This window comes from Crinia signifera, chromosome 9, assembly GCF_055691185.1.
Source record: "Crinia signifera chromosome 9, ASM5569118v1, whole genome shotgun sequence".
Classification (NCBI taxonomy): Eukaryota; Metazoa; Chordata; class Amphibia; order Anura; family Myobatrachidae; genus Crinia; species Crinia signifera.
The window spans coordinates 28313516-28332092 of NC_139225.1; the positions used below are offsets into that span (position 1 = coordinate 28313516).

Genomic DNA, 18577 nt, shown 5'->3' on the forward strand with positions numbered 1-18577 from the left:
CTAGCACCAGTTCTGTGACATCTATATCTACATGGGCGTTTTCTGAGTAGATGGACTGTTCCTAGCACCAGTCCTGTGACATCTATATCTACATGGGCGTTTTCCTGAGTAGATGGACTGTACCTAGCACCAGTCCTGTGACATATATATCTAGATGGGCGTTTTCCTGAGTAGATGGACTGTTCCTAGCACCAGTCCTGTGACATCTATATCTATATGGGCGTTTTCCTGAGTAGATGGACTGTTCCTAGCACCAGTCCTGTGACATCTATATCTATATGGGCGTTTTCCTGAGTAGATGGACTGTTCCTAGCACCAGTCCTGTGACATCTATATCTATATGGGCGTTTTCCTGAGTAGATGGACTGTTCCTAGCACCAGTCCTGTGACATCTATATCTATATGGGCGTTTTCCTGAGTAGATGGACTGCTCCTAGCACCAGTCCTGTGACATCTATATCTACATGGGCGTTATCTGAGTAGATGGACTGTTCCTAGCACCAGTCCTGTGACATCTATATCTATATGGGCGTTTTCCTGAGTAGATGGACTGTTCCTAGCACCAGTCCTATGACATATATATCTACATGGGCGTTACCTGAGTAGATGGCCTGTTCCTAGCCCAAGTCCTGTGACATAATGGAGTTAATGTATACACATTACTTCTGATGATACAGTGTCCTTGCCGCAGCCTGGGGACATCCTGTGTAGACAGTCACTTACCTTATCGTGTTCAAACAGCTGCAGCAGGAAGGTGGCCACAGTGGCCGTTATCCCGATGAACAAGTTGATGACAATGAGGAAGACGTAGGCTGTGCTGGGCACCTCAAACCAGAAGGAAGCCGGGTACATGATGGGGGTGATTGACCAACTAAAGTAAAATAAAGCAAGTAAGAGAATGTTCTGAGAACTGGGAGAGGTCATCTTCTGTGGCAGTATCTGTGAGAAGGGGCAAAGCTACATACAAGTATTCCTTTTAGTCTATATCCTGTTATGGAGCTGCTTGCCGAGGTGCCATTATTTATCTCCTCTTCTCCAGAATTCTGATGCCAGAGCTCTGCTGTCCGTTTAAATAAAGCGCTTGGGCGGTGAGTCCCAACAGCAAGGGATATGTGTGATCTGGGGAGTTACCAGAACTTTATGGGCCCCATAGCAACATATTGATGGCCTCTGCCCAAATGATTGGGAGACCTCTCCACGCAGTAGTTATTAATGTTATGCCTCACAGAAGTGTCCTAGTTAATATTACACCCCACAGTAGTGCTCTGGATGTGTCAGACATAACTACTAAAGTCTGCCCAAAGCATGCCCGTAGGCATTACCTTCAGCCAAGTCTAGCACAGTACATACGTCCCCCTGTTCTAGGCACTATTATGCATATTTTGCTTTTACCATCCCTTTTATGCAACTTCATCTCCACAGGGCGGACGGTCAGCTGTAGAACTCACCCGTAGAGCAGGAAAAGTGACAGCACAGCCGGGAAGTTGGTCGGAGATGTATACGCAGGAAGGTCAAACACAAAGAGGATAATGATGCAGCAGGTGGCAGGAACCAGGTAATTCAACTAAAAAACAAACAATGGTATGTTAAATGGCGACGGAATAGCACAGATCGTCTCCTGATTGTACTGTGACTGGGCTGTAACAGGCAGAGAGATGTAGGAGAATCTGCAAATGTGGAGGACTAAACCTTTGCTCTGGTTGAGATTCATAAATCCTACTAAAGTGGACAAGGGGAGGTGGTGCCCAGAGCAACCAAGCAACCAACCATCAATGGACAAGGGAGGTGGTGTCCAGAGCAACAGAGCAACCAACCATCTTATAGCTATGATTTCTAAAATGGTAACTAGAATCTGATTGGTTGATATGGGCCTCTTGTCTTCAATAAAAATCCCCCCTTATGTACAGTATAAATAATAAACCACTAATGACCACGGCCCAAAGACCACCAAGCAGACGACCACCTTGTCTCAATTGCCCATCAATAGGACCCAGAACATCAACAACTTCCACTTCCATAGAGCTAATTTAGCTATTTGTTGGAAGAACAAAGAATACTGGACAATTCTAATGCTTTCTACCCCTCTGCCATGAACAGGGCAGTCACAGTGCGGCCTGTACTCTTACCATGTCCCACACGTAGTTGGCCAACCAGTAGATGACCGGGTTGCAGCCACTGACAAACTGAAGGTGCTTGGCCTTGGTTGATTTCTCCGCTACCAGGAACACCACAAAACTCGCAGGAACAAAAGACATTGCAACGATGATGAAGATGGCGATCACCACGTCCGTACCCTGTAACCTACGTCCGGGTGAAACGGAGATCAACAGTAGGAAAAGTCATTGTCGTATTAATTAACCAGAAATGGTGGTGGGAAAGATCAGTTACGTACAGATAGTCCAAAGACAGGCTGGCGCTGGTCTTGTTCATTGGGTGATTGGTGACGGTGATACCTGAAGGAACAAAATACGGCATATTTACAATGAGGTACATTGTAATGATAGCTGTCCTCATACCGAGTTGGCCTCTCACCATATGCCGCGCGGTTTCCACGAGATGCAGGTAAGTTGGCTCTCAGGATGGCATTATTCAATGCGTTGAGGTATGTGGGCATGCTGTGGTATCCTTTGTTGTTGTAAAATGCCTACAAATGGGAGAATAAGTTTGACATGGGGTAAAAAGCCAAGTTATATTGGCAGTCACATGTGCTGTATACTATAATGGCCAACCAGGTGGGGGTGGGGGGCGGACAGGTGTCTAGGACACAGGCCTCTGTAGGGTCTCATGAGTACAGGTGAGGTGAAGCTATAACTTCCTTGTCCACAAGCACCCTAGGATGAACACCATATAAGGCCTAAGCCACACCCCCTCCAGTATCTGACCCCTAGTATCAATTGCTTGCTCAATGTAATCGACATGGTGAGTCACACCCATATACACACCATAGGATGGACACCCTGCTGGGGCATAGCTACGCCCTCTCCAGTGATCAGGATAGCGAGTAACCAGGTCTGCTTAATGTCATCCACATGGTCAGTAGTTCCACCCAATGCCTCAATCATAAAAGGAATCCATAACATTTATTATGTTTTATATTAAAAGATAGCTGCTACCATGGCTACTATTATATATTTCAGAATTATAACAACTGGGTAAAACCATACTGCACTGCAGGTGAGGCAGATTTAACATGCGCAAAGAGTTAGATTTGGGTGGGTCATATTGTTTCTGTGCAGGGTAAATACTGGCTGCTTTTTTTTTTTTTTTTACACTGCAATTTGGATTTCGGTTTCTACACCCCACACAAATCTAACTCTCTCTGCATGTTACATCTGCCCCACCAGCAGTAAAGCACAGTTTTGCTCATTTGATAAAGATTTTGCTTTTGCAAACAAGGCTGAATCAGGCGATGGATGCCTGTCAGCATAGGTGAATCTAGAAATATGCTAATGGGCGGTCCTAGACTGCACATAATGGATTTGTGCAAAAAAAAGGGTGTGTGGCTTAACATGGCAAGTCACTCCCCCATCTTTTTCACTCCCCCCCCCAATCTGGTCCTATCAATAGTGTGAGATCTGCTTATGGGACAATTTCTATTTGCCTCCTTACTAAGTTAGTAATGCTGTTACTAATACCCCTTTCACACCAGCCTAAATTCCCGGGTTGAGTCCGGGAACAACCCGGTACTACCGCTGGTGTGAAAGGTACCGGGGACAAATTACCGGGCTAATTTGCCGGCAATCCAACCCTGCTAGCTAGCAGGGTTGTTCCCGGGCTCAACCCGGGGACCTGGCTGGTGTGAATGGGGTAGGGTATCCACGCAGGCGGCGGGTGCAAATGACGGGACAGGCGGTGGATGATGATGACGCAGCTCTCCGGCGGCAGTGAGGGCACCGGAGAGCTGCGTCATCTTCATCTGCCGCCTGTCATCTGCCGCCTGTCCCGTCATTTGCGCCGCCGGCTGTGTGGATCCCTGGCCTGCGTGGAGGACCAGCAACCAGGGTGCGTATTCTTACCACCAGCCTCTGACTCACATGACAGAGAACCAGCCCAGTGAGCCCACAGACAGTGCCAGACAGTCTGCCTCTCCATGTTACACAGCAAAGACACAGCTACTCACCAGGAGGGACAGAATACTCTGTTTGTGGACTTCCATCTTAATTTATGATTGTCATCACCTGTTTTAAACAGGGTAATTGATAAGAAAGGTGTTTAAGCACAGGTGATGGTAATCCATAAATTAAGAAGAAAGAGTCCAGAAACAGAGCAATGTGTCCCTCTTGGAGAGGGTCATGTTGGGAGGTATGCACCTCCCTCCCCCCCCCCCCATTCACGGCATCCCCACGATTAAATGGCACATGCAAAACACTGACATGGCTATGGTCGACAATAAAAAAGGTTGACAAGATTTATTTTTCACTTTTTCAATGTTTTCATATTCATTCTCATGTGTCGACATGGACACAAATGAAGTGCCACACTTATGTCAACATTTACATGTGTTGACCTTTCTGTGTTGATTTTTTCTTGTGGCGATTCGCGGCACCCACCGCGACCCCCCTCCCGCGATTTGCAGCACACCCCCCCCGCAATTCGCGGCACCCCCGGTGACTCCCGCAATTCACGCCCCCACCCCGTTACACCCCCCCCTCTCCTGCGATTCGCGGCACCCCGCGACCCCCCCTCCCGCGATTCGCGCCAACCCCCCGGCCCCCCCCCCTCGCGAGGTTCACGGTGCCCCCCACGACCCCCCCCCAACCGCGATTCCCCACCCCTGACCCCCCCCTCCTGTCATTGCGGCAACCCCCTGCCCCCGCGACCCACCCTCCCGCGATTCACTGCAACCCCCCCCTCCCACGATTCGCGGCACACGCCCCCCCCCCCGGTGACCCCCCCCCCCCTTCCGCAATTCACGGCATCCACCCACGACCCCTCCTCCCGTGATTCGCGGACACCCCTCACCCCCCCCCCCCCCCCCATCTGGTCCTATCAATAGTGTGAGATCTGCTTATGGGACAATTTCTATTTGCCTCCTTACTAAGTTAGTAATGCTGTTACTAATACCCCTTTCACACCAGCCTAAATTCCCGGGTTGAGTCCGGGAACAACCCGGTACTACCGCTGGTGTGAAAGGTACCGGGGACAAATTACCGGGCTAATTTGCCGGCAATCCAACCCTGCTAGCTAGCAGGGTTGTTCCCGGGCTCAACCCGGGGACCTGGCTGGTGTGAATGGGGTAGGGTATCCACGCAGGCGGCGGGTGCAAATGACGGGACAGGCGGTGGATGATGATGACGCAGCTCTCCGGCGGCAGTGAGGGCACCGGAGAGCTGCGTCATCTTCATCTGCCGCCTGTCCCGTCATTTGCGCCGCCGGCTGTGTGGATCCCTGGCCTGCGTGGAGGACCAGCAACCAGGGTGCGTATTCTTACCACCACCTGCCCACCTCCGCCGCCATCCCGCCAACTGCCCGATGCCATCCTGCCGACTGCCCGCCTCCTCCCCACCTCCTGACGGCCTCCTTCCCGCCCCCTTCACACACCAGAAAATGCAGGGACTTTTCTGGTGTGAAAGGGTCCCAACCCGGGAATGTCCCTGCTTGTCTCGGGAATGTAATTCCCGGATTTGTCCCTGCATTTCTGGTGTGAAAGTGGTATAATGCTGTTTTGTTCCTTTTTGAGGACATAATAGTTAATATTCAGTTACTGTCAATCAAAGATGCCTGTTGTACTTTGATATGCTTTGAAAGGGCATGTTAGTAATACTAACATGCCCTTTCAAAGCATATCAAAGTACAATTGTTCGCCTTAGATTCGCCTATGGTCGCCTGCCCTGTGTATGGGGTTGGCGGTGTATAAATGTATGCATGTATGTATGAGGGTGGCGGTGTATAAATGTATGTATGTATGTATGTATGAGGGTGGCGGTATATAAATGTATATATGTATGAGAGTGGCGGTGTATAAATATACGTATGTATGAGGGTGGCGGTGTATAAATGTATGTATGTATGTATGTATGAGGGTGGCGGTATATAAATGTATATATGTATGAGGGTGGCGGTATATAAATGTATGTATGTATGTATGAGGGTGGCGGTATATAAATGTATGTATGTATGAGGGTGGCGGTGTATAAATATATGTATGTATGAGGGTGGCGGTATATAAATGTATATATGTATGAGGGTGGCGGTGTATAAATGTATGTATGTATGAGGGTGGCGGTATATAAATGTATATATGTATGAGGGTGGCGGTATATAAATATATGTATGTATGAGGGTGGCGGTATATAAATGTATATATGTATGAGGGTGGCGGTGTATAAATGTATGTATGTATGAGGGTGGCGGTATATAAATGTATATATGTATGAGGGTGGCGGTATATAAATATATGTATGTATGAGGGTGGCGGTATATAAATGTATATATGTATGAGGGTGGCGGTGTATAAATGTATGTATGTATGAGGGTGGCGGTATATAAATGTATATATGTATGAGGGTGGCGGTGTATAAATATATGTATGTATGAGGGTGGCGGTGTATAAATGTATATATGTATGAGGGTGGCGGTGTATAAATGTATGTATGTATGAGGGTGGCGGTATATAAATGTATATATGTATGAGGGTGGCGGTGTATAAATATATGTATGTATGAGGGTGGCGGTGTATAAATGTACGTATGTATGAGGGTGGCGGTGTATAAATATATGTATGTATGAGGGTGGCGGTATATAAATGTATATATGTATGAGGGTGGCGGTGTATAAATATATGTATGTATGAGGGTGGCGGTATATAAATGTATATATGTATGAGGGTGGCGGTGTATAAATATATGTATGTATGAGGGTGGCGGTATATAAATGTATATATGTATGAGGGTGGCGGTGTATAAATGTATGTATGTATGAGGGTGGCGGTATATAAATGTATATATGTATGAGGGTGGCGGTGTATAAATATATGTATGTATGAGGGTGGCGGTGTATAAATGTATATATGTATGAGGGTGGCGGTGTATAAATGTATGTATGTATGAGGGTGGCGGTATATAAATGTATATATGTATGAGGGTGGCGGTGTATAAATATATGTATGTATGAGGGTGGCGGTGTATAAATGTACGTATGTATGAGGGTGGCGGTGTATAAATATATGTATGTATGAGGGTGGCGGTATATAAATGTATATATGTATGAGGGTGGCGGTGTATAAATATATGTATGTATGAGGGTGGCGGTATATAAATGTATATATGTATGAGGGTGGCGGTGTATAAATGTATGTATGTATGAGGGTAGCGGTGTATAAATGTATGTGAATGGCTACAAACATGCAGAAATAAAAGGTTCCTTTTTGCCTGTTAACTTTTATCACGTAAATAAGTAAGAGGTAAGACATCCCAGGGGGACCAGAAGACGATACCACTTCTGTAACAGCAGACCCTGGATGAGATACATAGCAGTGCCCTTCTACCATATGGCAGCTAGTGATGTCACAATGGGCCGATGATGTCACAATGGGCCGATGATGTCACAATGGGCTGTGATGGGTAGAACACTGGCAGCTGACTGCTTCCTGAGTCATATCTAATATTGCTGGACTTGTGCCAACACAGATAATTTTTCACTCTTTTCTGAAGATTGAAGTTTATTATATAATGAAGAAGGCGAAAGCTAATAAAGCTATAGACCACCAAATGACTGTCGCTCTGCGCATCCGTCCCGTTAATTTGACGGAGACTAAGAACCGCGCCCGATGCATCACACACCAGCTCGGACCGCAGACAGTGCTATTGCAGGACCCCGGTGAGGATCCTAATGATGTCCTGCGCTCCACCAGGACAAGAGAAACAACATTCCAATTTAACCAGGTGTTTGACCAGGCAGCTACCCAGGAGACTGTGTATGATTCCACAGTGAAGCCCTTATTGGGTGACATCCTGTCCGGGTACAATGCTGCCATATTTGCCTACGGCCCCACAGGCACCGGAAAGACCTTCACCATGATGGGTAAGGACCGCGACCCTGGAGTAATATATCGCACCCTGAAGGACCTGTTTAAAGCCATTGAGGAGACTGGGGAAAAAAAGAATTTCTCCGTATCATTATCATACGCGGAGATCTATAATGAAACCGTCCGAGACCTATTAAGACCTTCCTCTAGGTCTTTGGTCCTCAGAGAGGATCCCAATGGCAACACCAACATAGAAGGGATTTCTACATTCTCCCTTAGCACTCCTGAGGAAGCCATGACCCTGCTGAAGAAGGGCAACAAGCGGCGCACAGAAGCTCCCACAGCCGCTAATAAGACCTCATCCCGCTCACATGCAGTATTGCAGGTCACCATAAAGCAGACAGCCAGTGATAGTGTGAGCACAGGCAAGTTGTACATGGTAGACCTTGCGGGATCAGAACGAGCAAGCCAGACTAAGAACAGCGGCCAGACCATGAAAGAAGGAGGATACATCAACCGATCCCTTCTTACCCTCAGGATGTGTATCATGGCGCTGCGTGACAGACCGGGCAGCCATATAAACTATCGGGACAGCAAGCTGACCTGGCTGCTAAAGGGAGCACTGAGCGGGAAAAGCCGATTGGTTATGATCACGCACATCAGCCCTGCGGATAGTGCTTATGAAGAATCCCGCAGCACAATGACCTACGGAAGCAAGGCCAAGTTTATTAAGACACGAGTGGAGAGAAACCGTGTCTGTGTCCCTCATAAGACTTCCGAGGGCGTCAGAGGGACCACAGTGCTGCCGGAAGTCCCTCATCCTCCAGAGCCTGGCCGTGGGATCCTGCCCAGGTCTGGGAATATTTATCAAGTGAGAAAAAGTGCAAGGCCGCTGCAGGATTTTCCTCCCTGTATCCAGCAAAGAATCCCCAAATGCAATTTGAGACCAAAGCCACAGCATCTTCCGGTGTACACTCCTTTCAAGGTTGGTCATTACACATTGCACACATGAACAGCAATCGGGCTGGCAGTAAAGGTGCACATACACGTTACAATTATTGTATACAACATTATATACAATATTGTATTCAATAATTGTAACGTGTATGGACACTTTTACACCTGAAGGAAAACTGGGGAATAGGGCTACTGGCGAAACCCCAACAAAAAAAAAAACGACACTCAGCAGCCACCCCATGGGTGTGTTGGAAGAGCTGCCAATTATTTATAAATGATAACCTTTATATCCAACTCATTGATAATTTAATAACTCAAAGGCTTAAACCAGGACAATGCCAGGTACGTCAGTCAGTTATATCTTATATATTTGGCTACATCTGTCACTCAAAGTGTGCCTGAAGCTGTAACGCTGGGTGGAGCCTCTGACTCACATGACAGAGAACCAGCCCAGTGAGCCCACAGACAGTGCCAGACAGTCTGCCTCTCCATGTTACACAGCAAAGACACAGCTACTCACCAGGAGGGACAGAATACTCTGTTTGTGGACTTCCATCTTAATTTATGATTGTCATCACCTGTTTTAAACAGGGTAATTGATAAGAAAGGTGTTTAAGCACAGGTGATGGTAATCCATAAATTAAGAAGAAAGAGTCCAGAAACAGAGCAATGTGTCCCTCTTGGAGAGGGTCATGTTGGGAGGTATGCACCTCCCTCCCCCCCCCATTCACGGCATCCCCACGATTAAATGGCACATGCAAAACACTGACATGGCTATGGTCGACAATAAAAAAGGTTGACAAGATTTATTTTTCACTTTTTCAATGTTTTCATATTCATTCTCATGTGTCGACATGGACACAAATGAAGTGCCACACTTATGTCAACATTTACATGTGTTGACCTTTCTGTGTTGATTTTTTCTTGTGGCGATTCGCGGCACCCACCGCGACCCCCCTCCCGCGATTTGCAGCACACCCCCCCCCCGCAATTCGCGGCACCCCCGGTGACTCCCGCAATTCACGCCCCCACCCCGTTACACCCCCCCCTCTCCTGCGATTCGCGGCACCCCGCGACCCCCCCTCCCGCGATTCGCGCCAACCCCCCGGCCCCCCCCCCCCTCGCGAGGTTCACGGTGCCCCCCACGACCCCCCCCAACCGCGATTCCCCACCCCTGACCCCCCCTCCTGTCATTGCGGCAACCCCCTGCCCCCGCGACCCACCCTCCCGCGATTCACTGCAACCCCCCCCTCCCACGATTCGCGGCACACGCCCCCCCCCCGGTGACCCCCCCCCCCTTCCGCAATTCACGGCATCCACCCACGACCCCTCCTCCCGTGATTCGCGGACACCCCTCACCCCCCCCCCCCCCCCCCATCTGGTCCTATCAATAGTGTGAGATCTGCTTATGGGACAATTTCTATTTGCCTCCTTACTAAGTTAGTAATGCTGTTACTAATACCCCTTTCACACCAGCCTAAATTCCCGGGTTGAGTCCGGGAACAACCCGGTACTACCGCTGGTGTGAAAGGTACCGGGGACAAATTACCGGGCTAATTTGCCGGCAATCCAACCCTGCTAGCTAGCAGGGTTGTTCCCGGGCTCAACCCGGGGACCTGGCTGGTGTGAATGGGGTAGGGTATCCACGCAGGCGGCGGGTGCAAATGACGGGACAGGCGGTGGATGATGATGACGCAGCTCTCCGGCGGCAGTGAGGGCACCGGAGAGCTGCGTCATCTTCATCTGCCGCCTGTCCCGTCATTTGCGCCGCCGGCTGTGTGGATCCCTGGCCTGCGTGGAGGACCAGCAACCAGGGTGCGTATTCTTACCACCACCTGCCCACCTCCGCCGCCATCCCGCCAACTGCCCGATGCCATCCTGCCGACTGCCCGCCTCCTCCCCACCTCCTGACGGCCTCCTTCCCGCCCCCTTCACACACCAGAAAATGCAGGGACTTTTCTGGTGTGAAAGGGTCCCAACCCGGGAATGTCCCTGCTTGTCTCGGGAATGTAATTCCCGGATTTGTCCCTGCATTTCTGGTGTGAAAGGGGTATAATGCTGTTTTGTTCCTTTTTGAGGACATAATAGTTAATATTCAGTTACTGTCAATCAAAGATGCCTGTTGTACTTTGATATGCTTTGAAAGGGCATGTTAGTAATACTAACATGCCCTTACAAAGCATATCAAAGTACAATTGTTCGCCTTAGATTCGCCTATGGTCGCCTGCCCTGTGTATGGGGTTGGCGGTGTATAAATGTATGCATGTATGTATGTATGAGGGTGGCGGTATATAAATGTATATATGTATGAGAGTGGCGGTGTATAAATATACGTATGTATGAGGGTGGCGGTGTATAAATGTATGTATGTATGTATGTATGAGGGTGGCGGTATATAAATGTATATATGTATGAGGGTGGCGGTATATAAATGTATGTATGTGGGTGGCGGTATATAAATGTATGTATGTATGAGGGTGGCGGTGTATAAATATATGTATGTATGAGGGTGGCGGTATATAAATGTATATATGTATGAGGGTGGCGGTGTATAAATGTATGTATGTATGAGGGTGGCGGTATATAAATGTATATATGTATGAGGGTGGCGGTATATAAATGTATATATGTATGAGGGTGGCGGTGTATAAATATATGTATGTATGAGGGTGGCGGTGTATAAATGTATATATGTATGAGGGTGGCGGTGTATAAATGTATGTATGTATGAGGGTGGCGGTATATAAATGTATATATGTATGAGGGTGGCGGTGTATAAATATATGTATGTATGAGGGTGGCGGTGTATAAATGTACGTATGTATGAGGGTGGCGGTGTATAAATATATGTATGTATGAGGGTGGCGGTATATAAATGTATATATGTATGAGGGTGGCGGTGTATAAATATATGTATGTATGAGGGTGGCGGTATATAAATGTATATATGTATGAGGGTGGCGGTGTATAAATGTATGTATGTATGAGGGTGGCGGTATATAAATGTATATATGTATGAGGGTGGCGGTGTATAAATATATGTATGTATGAGGGTGGCGGTGTATAAATATATGTATGTATGAGGGTGGCGGTATATAAATGTATATATGTATGAGGGTGGCGGTGTATAAATATATGTATGTATGAGGGTGGCGGTATATAAATGTATATATGTATGAGGGTGGCGGTATATAAATGTATGTATGTATGAGGGTAGCGGTGTATAAATGTATGTGAATGGCTACAAACATGCAGAAATAAAAGGTTCCTTTTTGCCTGTTAACTTTTATCACGTAAATTAGTAAGAGGTAAGACATCCCAGGGGGACCAGAAGACGATACCACTTCTGTAACAGCAGACCCTGGATGAGATACATAGCAGTGCCCTTCTGCCATATGGCAGCTAGTGATGTCACAATGGGCCGATGATGTCACAATGGGCCGATGATGTCACAATGGGCTGTGATGGGTAGAACACTGGCAGCTGACTGCTTCCTGAGTCATATCTAATATTGCTGGACTTGTGCCAACACAGATAATTTTTCACTCTTTTCTGAAGATTGAAGTTTATTATATAATGAAGAAGGCGAAAGCTAATAAAGCTATAGACCACCAAATGACTGTCGCTCTGCGCATCCGTCCCGTTAATTTGACGGAGACTAAGAACCGCGCCCGATGCATCACACACCAGCTCGGACCGCAGACAGTGCTATTGCAGGACCCCGGTGAGGATCCTAATGATGTCCTGCGCTCCACCAGGACAAGAGAAACAACATTCCAATTTAACCAGGTGTTTGACCAGGCAGCTACCCAGGAGACTGTGTATGATTCCACAGTGAAGCCCTTATTGGGTGACATCCTGTCCGGGTACAATGCTGCCATATTTGCCTACGGCCCCACAGGCACCGGAAAGACCTTCACCATGATGGGTAAGGACCGCGACCCTGGAGTAATATATCGCACCCTGAAGGACCTGTTTAAAGCCATTGAGGAGACTGGGAAAAAAAAGAATTTCTCCGTATCATTATCATACGCGGAGATCTATAATGAAACCGTCCGAGACCTATTAAGACCTTCCTCTAGGTCTTTGGTCCTCAGAGAGGATCCCAATGGCAACACCAACATAGAAGGGATTTCTACATTCTCCCTTAGCACTCCTGAGGAAGCCATGACCCTGCTGAAGAAGGGCAACAAGCGGCGCACAGAAGCTCCCACAGCCGCTAATAAGACCTCATCCCGCTCACATGCAGTATTGCAGGTCACCATAAAGCAGACAGCCAGTGATAGTGTGAGCACAGGCAAGTTGTACATGGTAGACCTTGCGGGATCAGAACGAGCAAGCCAGACTAAGAACAGCGGCCAGACCATGAAAGAAGGAGGATACATCAACCGATCCCTTCTTACCCTCAGGATGTGTATCATGGCGCTGCGTGACAGACCGGGCAGCCATATAAACTATCGGGACAGCAAGCTGACCTGGCTGCTAAAGGGAGCACTGAGCGGGAAAAGCCGATTGGTTATGATCACGCACATCAGCCCTGCGGATAGTGCTTATGAAGAATCCCGCAGCACAATGACCTACGGAAGCAAGGCCAAGTTTATTAAGACACGAGTGGAGAGAAACCGTGTCTGTGTCCCTCATAAGACTTCCGAGGGCGTCAGAGGGACCACAGTGCTGCCGGAAGTCCCTCATCCTCCAGAGCCTGGCCGTGGGATCCTGCCCAGGTCTGGGAATATTTATCAAGTGAGAAAAAGTGCAAGGCCGCTGCAGGATTTTCCTCCCTGTATCCAGCAAAGAATCCCCAAATGCAATTTGAGACCAAAGCCACAGCATCTTCCGGTGTACACTCCTTTCAAGGTTGGTCATTACACATTGCACACATGAACAGCAATCGGGCTGGCAGTAAAGGTGCACATACACGTTACAATTATTGTATACAACATTATATACAATATTGTATTCAATAATTGTAACGTGTATGGACACTTTTACACCTGAAGGAAAACTGGGGAATAGGGCTACTGGCGAAACCCCAACAAAAAAAAAACGACACTCAGCAGCCACCCCATGGGTGTGTTGGAAGAGCTGCCAATTATTTATAAATGATAACCTTTATATCCAACTCATTGATAATTTAATAACTCAAAGGCTTAAACCAGGACAATGCCAGGTACGTCAGTCAGTTATATCTTATATATTTGGCTACATCTGTCACTCAAAGTGTGCCTGAAGCTGTAACGCTGGGTGGAGCCTCTGACTCACATGACAGAGAACCAGCCCAGTGAGCCCACAGACAGTGCCAGACAGTCTGCCTCTCCATGTTACACAGCAAAGACACAGCTACTCACCAGGAGGGACAGAATACTCTGTTTGTGGACTTCCATCTTAATTTATGATTGTCATCACCTGTTTTAAACAGGGTAATTGATAAGAAAGGTGTTTAAGCACAGGTGATGGTAATCCATAAATTAAGAAGAAAGAGTCCAGAAACAGAGCAATGTGTCCCTCTTGGAGAGGGTCATGTTGGGAGGTATGCACCTCCCTCCCCCCCCCATTCACGGCATCCCCACGATTAAATGGCACATGCAAAACACTGACATGGCTATGGTCGACAATAAAAAAGGTTGACAAGATTTATTTTTCACTTTTTCAATGTTTTCATATTCATTCTCATGTGTCGACATGGACACAAATGAAGTGCCACACTTATGTCAACATTTACATGTGTTGACCTTTCTGTGTTGATTTTTTCTTGTGGCGATTCGCGGCACCCACCGCGACCCCCCTCCCGCGATTTGCAGCACACCCCCCCCGCAATTCGCGGCACCCCCGGTGACTCCCGCAATTCACGCCCACACCCCGTTACACCCCCCCCTCTCCTGCGATTCGCGGCACCCCGCGACCCCCCCTCCCGCGATTCGCGCCAACCCCCCGCCCCCCCCCCCCTCGCGAGGTTCACGGTGCCCCCCACGACCCCCCCCCAACCGCGATTCCCCACCCCTGACCCCCCCTCCTGTCATTGCGGCAACCCCCTGCCCCCGCGACCCACCCTCCCGCGATTCACTGCAACCCCCCCCTCCCACGATTCGCGGCACACGCCCCCCCCCCCGGTGACCCCCCCCCCCCCTTCCGCAATTCACGGCATCCACCCACGACCCCTCCTCCCGTGATTCGCGGACACCCCTCACCTCCTCCCCCCCCCACCCCCGCGCGCGATTCAAAGCAACCCCAGGATTAAATGGCACATTCACGGCTATGGTCGACAATGAAAAAGGTTGACATGAGTTTTTGAAGATTTATTTTTCTTTTTTTGAATGTTTTCATATTCATTCTCATGTGTCGACATGGACACCGATGAAGTGCCACACTTATGTCAACATTTACATGTGTTGAACTTTCTGTGTTGATTTTTTCGTGTAGCAATTTTTTTACAATGACAACTATGAACTATGTGCACGTCAACCTAGACATCATCAACCAATTCTTTGTATAATATATAACACCTGTTCTGTTTTACTGTAGGTGTTTTAAGTCAGATCTTTTACTGCTACTATTACTGTTTATGTAAATGCATTCTGAATGACAGCAACATCCTACCATCCTTCTACAAGAATATATAACCAACTAGGTGATTCATTGCGCCCCGTGCCCCCCCCCCCCTCCCGCAATTCACAGACCCCCCACGCACCCCCCCTCCCGCGATTTGCAACCCCCCCTCGCGCAATTCACGCCCCCTCCCACGCTTTGCGGACCCCCGCCCTCTCCCGTGATTCGCCGACACCTGCGTCCCCTCCCTCCCTTGATTCACGGCACCCCCCGCGCCCCTCCCGCAATTCACGGCACCCCTAAGCCCCTTTTTAGTCCCCCGTATACTCACACACCCCTATCACTACCCAGCTTCCTGCTCTCCTGAACCGTAACTTCCACCACTGGGGAGTCGCTGACGCTGTTTTGCCCACATGCCCCTATCATGCCTCATAGCCCAGCCTCCTGCTCTCATGCACCCGAACTCCCACCCAGTAGGAGGAGACACTGACTAAGGGCCACCATCCTGTACTCCTGTAGTGCCACGCTGGACCCTCACCCACTGGCAGAAGCTGCACAGTATCTCCCACCCTCCTCTTTAGTCCCCCTTATGCCCACACACCCCTATCACTACCCAGCCTCCTGTTTTCCTGTGTCGTGACCTCCGCCAGTGGGGAGCCGCTGACTCAGAAACACCCTACTATACTATTGCACACACACACACCTAAACAACATGCACACACAGCCCCCCCCCCCCACAAATGTCACTGTACCATCCACACTATCAATGTACATCTTACTCTGTAACATCATATGCTCTCTATTTAACACATTTCACCTATAACTCAAGTTGCAATACAGGCCACCTTTCATACAATTCTAACCATCTTTCTCATATACAAATGTTTACAAATTAAGGGGGCGCAGCCCCTTACGACGGTGTGAAGAGCGGCCGTAGGGCGCGATGAATCACCTAGTACATAATGTGTGCTGTTAGTGGTTTTATTGTATTCTTGTTATGAAATATGATCCACAAAAAATTCCTAGTGTGCGCAAGCACACATGGCCAATAAAGTTGATTCTGATTCTGATGCATAGATCTTGAAATAATTATGCTAGGACACTAGCAGTAGATGGGTGATGGGGCTTCATAGCACATTCCTGACATCCTCAATTATTAATTATTATATTTTACTTATATACAGCAATAGAAAAAGACTGGGTAATATCCGACGTACAAGCTCAGAGGGCCCTGCTCACAGGCTTACACTCCTTTATGCACATGGTTGCCACATATTGCAAATTGGTTGAGCCACATTGCAAAGGCTTTTGGTGGGTTCCATGATAGTCACACAGCAATATTGGGGTCAGGAGGATGTGTAAGCGAAAAAAGAGATTATATGAAAAGTTGTGTGTTTACGCTATAGAAACCTGCCAATATACCAATGGTTTTAACTATGTCCAAGAGGGAAACATTCTCCAAATAAAGAGAAGTATTAGAACACTAGGAAATGCACTGATACTGGGGGGAGGTTCAGGGGAAATCTCAGGAAAAATTACTTCACAGAAAGGGTAGTAGACAAGTGGAGTAGTCTCCTGTCAGAGGTGGTGGAGACGAGCAATTTAAACATGAACTGAGAAATACTAACTCGAACCCCCGGAGGATCGAAGGTCTTACAATCACACGACTGTGGAACTTGTAAGACCTCGATGGAGCTGGTGAGTCACCGATGGGCCCCCCAAGACAAAATGTTGGGTATTTGATTCCCGTCATGGTAGATCGCATACCTTAAGTTAAGGTAACTTAAGGTATGCGATCGAAGCGATGGACGCGATGTTCTGTCAATTAAGTGTTTTTATTGCCGGCAAGGAGAAAATCGCGTTGATCGCGTCCATCGCATGCCATTATAATGGAATGCGATGCGACTGACGCGATCAACCCGATTTTACATAGGGCTCGATGTTAAATTAGCTTTCAATGATAAAATCGCGTTGATCGCATGCCATTATAATGGCATGCGATGCGGTCGACGCGATCAACACGATTTTACATAGGTAACAATGGGAAATGGGCCAATGGGCCCAATGTTTGATTGTATATGCCCCGTCATGGATTTTAAGTATGTGAAGTGTCCCCCCATTGTTAACACCACCCCACTATTGACGCCAACCTGAAGCGTGGCGAGCGCAGTAAGCCTGTGAGGGGCGGTGGTACACGTCCTACGACCTTTTCATACCCCCACTATCCACGTCGGTGTGGAGTTGATTTTATAAAGTGTGGTGAGCCACCGAGCCCGAAGCATGGCGAGCGCAGTGAGGAGACGCGTATACCTGTGAAGTTATGCATGTCCGCTCGCCACGCTTCGGTGACTCGCCACACTTTATAAAGTCAACTTCACGCCGACGTGGATAGTGGGGGTATGAAAAGGTCGGAGGACGCGTACCGCTGCGCTCGCCAGGCTTCGGGTTGGCGTTCATCGTGGGGTGGCGTTAACAATGGGGGGCCATTTCACCCATGAGGGGGCATATGCAATTAAAATTGGGGTTTCGGAGGCTTTTTACATTGGGCCCAATGTAATATTGTGTCTCAGGGACCATTTTACATTGATTCCAATGTAAAAATCGCGTGGATCGCATCGCATGCGATTTGGTTGCATGCGACGGATGTGATTTTTTAGGTCCCGATGCTTGAGATAAAAATCACTGGCGCCGTGCTAGGAAACAAGTACCAAATATTGTCATTCCAACATGTTGTCATTCTGACTCTGACTATGCATGATGAATGTCATGTTCAACATCACCATTATGACTGTTGATACACCAGGGGCATATCAGGGGAGTAGGGAGGGTTGAGCCAGCGGAGCACAAGCTCCGGGCGCCAAAAGATCACAGGGCGCCGGAGCTGCGCACTGCAAACTGTGCCGCCGCCTCCCCCGCCCACTCGCTCCCCACTGTGCTCGGCTGAGCTGTCCTGTCTGCTGCTATTTTCAATTCAGTCTCCCACTGGATTGCTACTGATAGAAGATTGCTGCCCCTACATATCTCCCTGTTTATGGCAGCCACTGCTCTTCAACTTCGCTCTGTTGCCGATGGTCCTGAGTCCTGCACAGGAAAAGTAAAAGTGGGGCA

General features: G+C 48.3%; 1 protein-coding gene across 1 annotated transcript in view; it reads right to left on the reverse strand.

Moving 5' to 3' along the window:
- The window catches only part of ABCA2 (ATP binding cassette subfamily A member 2), an 84978-nt gene that overhangs the window by 8057 nt on the left and 58344 nt on the right, over positions 1 to 18577 (reverse strand). Inside the window, exons 33-37 of the mRNA XM_083158646.1 lie at positions 2533 to 2644; positions 2393 to 2453; positions 2127 to 2301; positions 1449 to 1564; positions 724 to 871 (exon numbers count right to left, since the gene is read on the reverse strand). Of these exons, the coding sequence (XP_083014772.1) occupies positions 724 to 871; positions 1449 to 1564; positions 2127 to 2301; positions 2393 to 2453; positions 2533 to 2644 (612 nt within the window). The remainder of the gene's footprint in view (positions 1 to 723; positions 872 to 1448; positions 1565 to 2126; positions 2302 to 2392; positions 2454 to 2532; positions 2645 to 18577) is intronic.